Source organism: Vigna unguiculata, chromosome 9, assembly GCF_037176805.1.
Source record: "Vigna unguiculata cultivar grain cowpea cultivar isolate G323 ecotype 2 chromosome 9, ASM3717680v1, whole genome shotgun sequence".
NCBI lineage: Eukaryota > Viridiplantae > Streptophyta > Magnoliopsida > Fabales > Fabaceae > Vigna > Vigna unguiculata.
Genome location: NC_140800.1, coordinates 42,609,978 through 42,618,906, shown reverse-complemented (window position 1 = coordinate 42,618,906; position 8,929 = coordinate 42,609,978). Strand labels below are relative to the sequence as shown.

General features: G+C 22.6%; 1 protein-coding gene across 4 annotated transcripts; it reads right to left on the bottom strand.

Annotated features, from left to right (window-relative positions):
* Positions 1 to 4,588: 4,588 nt before the first annotated feature.
* WRKY50 (WRKY DNA-binding protein 50) lies at positions 4,589 to 5,546 on the bottom strand. 4 transcript variants are annotated; one of them, XM_085667216.1, is made up of 3 exons: positions 5,244 to 5,546; positions 5,013 to 5,154; positions 4,589 to 4,887 (listed from the first exon to the last, which is right to left on the bottom strand). In XM_085667216.1, exons 1-3 carry the CDS (start codon positions 5,506 to 5,508, stop codon positions 4,764 to 4,766), a joined length of 531 nt encoding a protein of 176 aa, XP_085523342.1. In that variant the 5' UTR covers positions 5,509 to 5,546; the 3' UTR covers positions 4,589 to 4,763. The 4 variants fall into 4 exon arrangements, with proteins under 4 accessions (XP_085523342.1, XP_085523343.1, XP_027904948.1 ...); XM_085667217.1 differs by having other exon boundaries at positions 5,292 to 5,546; XM_028049147.2 differs by having other exon boundaries at positions 5,013 to 5,151; positions 5,292 to 5,541.
* Positions 5,547 to 8,929: the final 3,383 nt, after the last annotated feature.

Here is an 8,929-nt window from a genome sequence, read left to right as displayed (position 1 = left end):
ATTCGTGGAAAGAATGGTAACGCAACAACTACAGTTCTACAATATTCTTGATCGGTTTCTTATCATTTTCTTCTTATACGACATCCCATTTGGCTCTGTTTTTTCTTTCATTATTATTATTTACATCATTTCATTAGTCTTTTTTTTTAGAGAAATTTAAAATCGATTTTTTTATTTTTATTTCTCTTCATTTGGTTGCGTAATATCATGTGAAAGTGATAATGACGGTGTCCATTATCTTGTTGGATTGTGAAAAAATATCATTTTAGATTTAGTTGCTATTTTTTATTATTTTATCTTAATTTAGTTTTAAATTTTATTTAGACGGAAACAATTTTATTAATCTCTGAATAGAGACTAAATTTAATTTTTAAATAATTGTTACTATGATATTTTTAAAAGTTTAAGTTTACTGAAATGTATATTTTATATTAAATTTTATTTAAATTTTATTTTAAATATTTATATATCAACAATTTTAGACAAAGGGTAGAGTTGGTTTAAAAATGACAATATTATAAATTAAAATGTAAAATTTCAAAACATTTTTATAACAATTTAAAATGTTTATAAATTGTTAAATAAATTTATTTTAAAGTAGTTTTATGTCAATTTTAAAATAAATTTATAACAATTTTAACTGTTATAAATTGTTAAACAAAATTATAAATAAATTTCTTTATTTTAAATTGTTATAAAACTCTTTTATAATTTTACATTTGAATTTATAAAACTAACTCTAACATTTGTTCATAAATTATTAATATATATAACTATTGAAAAAATTAAATAAAGTTTCAATGCAAAATATAAATTTTAAAAAATTTAATGTGGTTAAAAATATCAATTATAATAATAATATCATTATAACATCTATATAAAAGTTAAATTTGATATTAAGTTTGAAGGGATAAAATTCTTATGCTTAAAAAGAAATTGAGTTAAAAATATCAATTATAATAAAAATATCATTATAACATCTATATAAAAGTTAAATTTGGTCTTAAGTTAAAAGGAATAAAATTGTTCTCGATTAAAAAGAAATTGAGACTAAATTTAGACAAGTTAACGAATTTAAATTTCTCACATCAACAGTGACATGTACCACTTTCATTGTCATGTCACATTGTCATTGTCATGTAGTAATATCTAATTTTGACACGTGGCATCTTTAATTAAAAAAAATAAAAAAAATTACAAACTAACAAGAGACACATCAATTAACCGCGGTTAGTACATCATTAATGAAAAAGACCTAATTACAACAAATTTACCGAAATAAAAACTAAAGCGAGACAAATAAAAGAAAAGAAATTAATTTGATATTTCAGGATAATAATTTAACCAATAAAATAAGTTAACCTAAATATTATTATTTGTCTTCAATTTTCATGGTAATAAAAAATAAAAGCAATTAATTTTTTTTATAAAATTATTAAAATCTGCTTGATGTTATAAACAGTTAATAACTAAAAAACGCCGTTATAAAAGTAAATTTTTATCTATTGTTATAATTACACGACAGAATAGCATGTAGCAGCAGTAATAATTATAATTATAGTTTTATTTGTAAAAGAAAATGGGAGAATAAATATATTGATATTTATATTTTTAGTATTGAATTTCTAATGATATTATGGATTGTTATTGGTTCACTATGTTGTATTAATTATTAATTATACAAATGAAAAATGAGACCTTGACAATACAATATTATGGAAAATTATTCAAAAACACCAACGTAATTTGAATGACCAACTCAATGAATAAACTATATGATGTTTCATTTATTTTTTATAGATTAAATTGTGGCAAGTCATTTTAAGATATTTTATTTTTCATAATTTTTACTTCATGCAAAAGTCTTAGTCATTATCTTATTACATATTTTATTAGTTTATTACACAAATATGTATTTTCCAGATACAAAAATAATCTTTCACTCATAATCTTATTAATATTTTAATAGGTTATTACCAATGGCGGACCTCGGTATTGCCAAAGGGGCCATGGCCCCCAATTTATTTTTTATATTTTTATTATTTCAAATACATTTTTTTAATTTAATATTTTTAATATATTTTAATATATTTTATATTATAGTAAAATTTTATACATTTATATCATGTTTGAGAAAAAATATTATTTTGTCTATATTTATTTTTTAATTTTAACTTTTAATTTTTTTAAAAAGATAATATTTTATTAATATTATTTTTAAGTGATTATTTATTTAATTTAACCATTTTTTATTTGATTATTTTTAAAAATTAATTATTATAAATGAAAATTAATTATAATAAAATTATAAAAAAAAATATTTAATTTATAATTATAATAATAACAATAATTTAATTTTATTATTTTTTATTATCATAAAAAGTAATTACAATGTATTTACTAGCTTATATAAAAATTTCTGAATCACTCTTTTGGTTCTTATTTTCATTCAATGTCCTCTAGTTTTTTTTTTTTTCAATTTGGTCCGAACTTTAAAACATTATGCAATTGTGTCTTAGATTTTTTAAATTAGACTAAGGTTTTTTCATCAAAATGGAAGTTATGAATAATGATGATTTTTTTATGTTGGTCTAATAGACATAATCTTAGTGTCAATTTTGATGAGAAATTCTTGCTCCGCTTTAAGAAATTTAGTAAAAAAATTAAATTACATCAATTTTTAAAAAACCGAGACCTAATCAGGACTAAAAAACATCAAAAGACATTTTTGGACAAAAAAATGAACAAAAAGAATGATTTAACCAAAATTTTGACATCCCAAAATATTGATCGAAAATCTGGTTATTACACAAATGTGTATTTTGGAGACACAAAAATAATCTTTTAACATTATAATTCATAATCTTATTTAAAAATCTTGAATGTTATCTTTTATGTTGCATGGTTCAATCGAGACATTTACATACTCCCTCAATATAGATATTCTAATAAATAATATTATTTTAACATTTGCTTAAAAAAATAATTTATTTGTATGCAATTAAAAATTCCATTTTAATTCAAATATTAATCCTAATTATTTTCAATTTTTATTTAATCTTTCAATAAATACAACTCAATTTAGCTTAAGTTGAATTATTAAAGTAATTAAATTATTTAAAAATTAAATTTCTTAAAAAGGTAAAAAAAACATTTTAGTATTTTTAAATTCACTTTTTATTTTCTTTCAGCTCGATTTTGTTTCGATGCGATTGAGTTGACTAAGACGTAGACGGTGTCTGAATGTTTATTAAGATTTTTTACTAATGTTAATAAGAGTTATTTTGTTATTTAAGGTTTTGAATTATTTTTTTATAAATCACTATTATTTCTTACTTAATAATAATATTAACGAGACTTTTCTTAGTCGGAGAGACAATTGTTAGTTATAATTTTTTTTTTTTAATTAATGTATGTCCTAATTATTTTTTTTTTGCAGTCATTTTTTTATCAATAGAAATGTTATTATTTATCAAGTTTGCTCATATTTTTGTAATGTATGTAACCAAATTTCGGCTAACATTAATAAAGATTGTTTTTCTCTAACGTCAATCGGGGAGCATATTCGGTTGGTTTTTATAAAAAAAAAAATAGTTAACAAAAAATTTCAACTATTAATATTTTAAAATAACAATGTCAATCTAAATAATTATAATTAACATCAACTAATAACTAATGCTCAACATAAAAAAAATTGTATCACTTGATAAAATCTGGATATGACAAAAAATAACGTCAAGATCGTTAACAGAAGATCACTAATACTAAAAAAAATTAAAATTAACTAAAATTTAAATTGTCTAATTTAAATAAAAATTAAATAATTTGATTTGAGATAAACCCAAATTTCATATATTTTTATGTTTTAGGAGTGAAAAAGTGCCTTCATGGTTAAATAGAAAGGAAAGGAGAAAAAAAAGTTGTGGTTTGATCCCTAATTAATAATTTGAAAAAATAAAATTAGTTTAGGAAATTTAGAAGAGAGAGTAAAAAATAATGAATTTAAAAAAAAAAATAAAAAGAAAATTAGAAAAAGATGGATTTGGGAAGTTGCGATTTGAGGGCAAAGAAGTACCGTTTTGCTTCTAATTCCGAAGTAAATTTCGTTACAAAATACTAGTGAACATGCGCAAGGTTTTTAAAATGGTTAAAATAAAAAAGATTTAAAAAAACAGTTAAAAAAAATAATTATAAAATAATTAATTTTTAAACTAAGGTAAAATTGGAAAATGAAAAGTGGATACAAAAAGAGGAATCTCTTTATATATTACTAACGAACACACAGGCGCTTGTGTGTTTGCATTTTTTAACTTTTACCAAATTTAAGTTAAGATCAATAATAAACATATAATTTTTAAAATAGTTGTTAAATATAAAATTAAAAAAAAAGTAAGATATGTAAAAAGAAAATTTAAATAATGATTTAAGACAAAAGAGATTTGTGAAAAAATGATTAAAAGTAAATTATTTATAAAATAATTAATTTTTAAATAACTAAGGGTAAACGAATATTATGAAATGTGGACAGAAAAATCTCTTTTATTGTTATTGATATAGATTATAGATAGCTACTAGCAAATAAAGAACACAATAACTGATGATTAGAGCATATATAAACTTAAATGTGATTTTCTTAATTAGTCCTTAAAGTTCAATTGTTCAGGAACAATTACAAACTCTAATATTCCACTGCCACATAACATTTGGCAAGAGCACATTCACACTACTATGTCCCCAGGAACTTCAACTTCTTAATTTTCGACTTAACTGTAACTCGGATGCGTATGCGTGCCTACGTAGGTTGTTATCACATACCTCGGATCATCCTTGTCCCTTTCAACTACCTTCTTCACCGAACATCCCTCCACTGAACACCTGTAGTAGTTCCTGTAAAACAAAATTTATCATATAACCAAGTTTTTCAACATGCATGGAAAGAACCATTTGATAATTTGAACGAGTGATATCAAAATATCAGTGTATAAATTAATTCATGCAGAAATTTCTTAGACCTTGGATTTGGGCTGTTTTTCACCATCTTCTTTCCGTACTTCCTCCACTTGAACCCGTCGTCCATTATTTCTATCTCTGACTTTGTTTTGAATGCAACTCTATCTTTCACTTCATTCTTCTCATGTTCATCACCATCGTCTGCTACGACAAAACCAAACACGTATACAAGTTAAGAAAAACACAGGGTGTAAACAAAACATAATAAACTTCATTTCAGGAACTTCATTTACTGATAGAAGAAGACCCTTCATGGTGGGTGCTACTTCCTCCAACCTCACCAACTTCAATGGCTTCAGTCTTATGGCTGAAAGCATGCCCTGAAACAAACGAATCCAGGTCATCATATGACCATTGATCATCATCAAAATTCAGGTACTGAGAGAGCTCCGAAGGCCATTGCTTGCTGAAATCACTCTCTGGTGAATGTGGTGGTTTTGGATTATCACCACTCATTTTGACACCATTGATACGAAAAGAATGGACTATGGCGCACATAATATAAACCCTATAGCCTTTTTCTCAATCAGGTAGCTTCTTTGTGACCTTCCTACGAACTACATTAGGAAGTTTCTACGGCTATATATATATAATGACACATAAATATAACTCCTCTTTAATATCATTATAAGAAATATTTATATATGGAAAAGTAATAAGTTAACGTGTCTTTAAAAACAAAATGGTAGGTATCCATTAGTGTCAGATAAAAATGGAAAGATAACATAAACTGAGTGTGGGGCATGCCTGGGGTGACTCGGGGAAGACTTTCTACAGATATTAAATATACAACTAAACAAAGCTATTAAGTGATTAAGTATCAGTCTAATTTTAATTTCTAAAACATAAAAATTAAAATGACTTTTCAAAGGATAGCTAAGCAATTGTAAGTGATCAAAATACAACTTGTACCAATTTTAATAATTTGCAGTTAATTGCTTTTGCTATATAGCAAAAAATAAAAATAAAAAGAGAACTGGTTATTTCCAATAGTGTTAGTTTTTTTTTTTTTTTTTATACTTAGATTAGTATGCAACCCGTTAAAGTTTTAATTGGCCATTGGGTGTCGTGGTTAGACCAACCCCTTCATAGGTGAGAACTATAAGTCAAAAGTGATGGTGCTTTGAGGTTCCTTCGAACCACTGGTTTTTGGTTATCTTAAATACATGTTTCATGGCTCTCTTTTTGTTTTTCTTGTCGTAATAGAAAGATGCTTTTGAAATAATATAAAAAATCAACGGCACTAAAGAAAAATTCATTGACGATAACAGATCGATTTTAGTGATAAAAAATAATTAGTTGGTATAAGATTATCTATTTACTAATCATTAGTAACTATAACTGTTTCAAAAGATTATAATTAGTCTCTAAATTAATAATTAAAATAATATTTATTATAAATTGGTCTTTAAATTAGTCATTAACATTAATTATCAAGATTTTACAATCAGAAAAGTTGGTTTCCAAATTAATTTGTAATTAAGAAATTATTCTCTAAATATATTTTTTTACTAATTGATCATTACTTAATAATTTTATTATAATGTACATTCCACATAATAAATAAATCGGATAACTTATTTTGTTTTTTTATATAAGTAAATAAATATATTAAGCAAGCAAGAATAATTAAGTTGTTTCAATTCGTTCAGAAAGTAATATATACAAAATAAAAATAAAAGATAAAATATAGTAATTTATATCTTTGTCATACAAAAACAAATGTCATTTTCATAACGTCAATAATCTATCTCATTTAATTAAACTTTAAATTACAATCTATATCTTTTAATTGTAATAACATATTCAAAAGTGCACCCTACATATGTGTAGTATACAGTATTCAAATAGAATGATCCCTATTTTTTGCATCCCTTGTAATTATATTTTGCATTGATAATTTTAGACTTTATGGTGTTTTTTTATGCCTTCAAATGATAACACCTACATCGAGGAAATAAAAACATAGCTAAGGATCACACGACAGAAAAGTCACAACAGCATACCTATAGGTATTATTAGCATGTTTTGTGTCTAATCCTTTCACCTAAAAAAGTTGTTAAAATACGGACAATATAAAATTAAAAAAATGTAATATGTCAAAATTCTATAAACAGAGCTTTTCGGAAAAAAATAAAAATAAATAGAGATAAGAGAAATTATATAAAAACAAAAAGATAAAAAAAAATCTAGATTAATTATAAGAATATAAAAATAATTAATTATTTTTGTTTGTAAATAAAATTATAATTTATTAAATAAAAAATTTAACACATTAATTATAATTTTTAATATCAATAGAACTTAAAATATACTAATAATAGTTTAATTAAATTTTAGTTTCAAATATAAATTTGTAAATAATTTACAGAGATGTATTAATAATAAAATATAAAGTTTTTTTTAAACATAATTTTATAATTAATTTAATAAAAAAATAATAGTAGTAAAAAAAAGTTGAGTCTTCCTTTTCTCAAGACTTAAAGAAAGTATTTTACTTACTTTATTCTTTGAGTTGGTTTTACACGATGAAAATTCATAAGTTTACAAAAGTGAAGATACAATGAATTAATCTAGCCAAAACAAGACAATCAACTTGCTTAATAAATCTAATTATACTTTTAAAGATAAATAATTAAGTCATAATTATGTAGAGATAATTGACTTCGTTCCTCTAAGCACATGTAATTATAGATTTAAGCCAAATGAACCGATTTGTGTCTAGTAATATACACAACGTGCATAATTGAATAAAGAGTTTTACTTATTAAATTTAAAATTAGATTGATTTTAGACATGTGGTCGAATCCAAACACCAATATGTAAATGTGAATTGAGGTATGAAAGGGGAGATTTATATAACTATTGTCGATTAATGCAGAAATTGAATATACACTGGTTCGCTTTCAAACTTAATTTTTTTTTTAATATTTTATACTTGAATTAAATAGACTAGAAAGGTATTTCTTTTACCGTTGATTCTTCTTCACTACAACAATATAGAATATTGACGAACGAAATCACATTATCTTGAGATTTGAGGGATTTTGATATATAAAAAAAGTTATACAAAAAATCTTGTTATTTTATTTTATTTTATTCACTACTTTTATACAAATACTAAAACATAATAGAATATTAAATATTAATTATATCTGAATTTTATTTTTTGAATCTAAATAATATATAAATAAATTTTATTTTTAGAATTAAAAGATTTATTAAAAATATTTTTTAATAAAACATATTAATAAATATTCTTAGCATAATATGTCACTTTTTTCGTCAATTTTACATTAATACGAATCTTTATATTTTTAAAAATAAAAGATTTATTAAAAACTATTTTTAATAAAAAAAATTAATAAATCTCGTAACATGTGTCACTTTTGCGTCAATTTTAAATCAATATGAATCTAAAAAAAATTATTTTAAATTTTATTAGTATAACTACGAAAAAATTGTATATATTCAGACATGATGTTAAACATGTATTCTTTCTTACTATAACAATTTGAAAATTGCCTTAACCCAATTATAGGGTAGTAAGCATCACAAAATTATATATTATAAATGGAGTGTATGATAATTCTCCTAAATTTAGTTTATTAAATTAAAAAAAATGAAATAAAAATTTTCTCTATGTATGAAGAAGATACTTAGTTAAAAATAAATAAATAAACTAAGACAATAAATCCTAAAATATATATTAAAAAACCTTATAGAAAATGGTCTTTTATAAAGTTTGAAGTCCCTCACATACACTCTGTGCATTGACCTCAGCTGAATTTTTCTATAATAAAAGAAAATGTAATAATGATTCTGTGAATTTTTGTATAAAAAAAGTCATGATATCTTAAAATAATTGAAGGAAAACGATTCATAATTTTTTAAGACATCATAATAATCCCCAAAATTG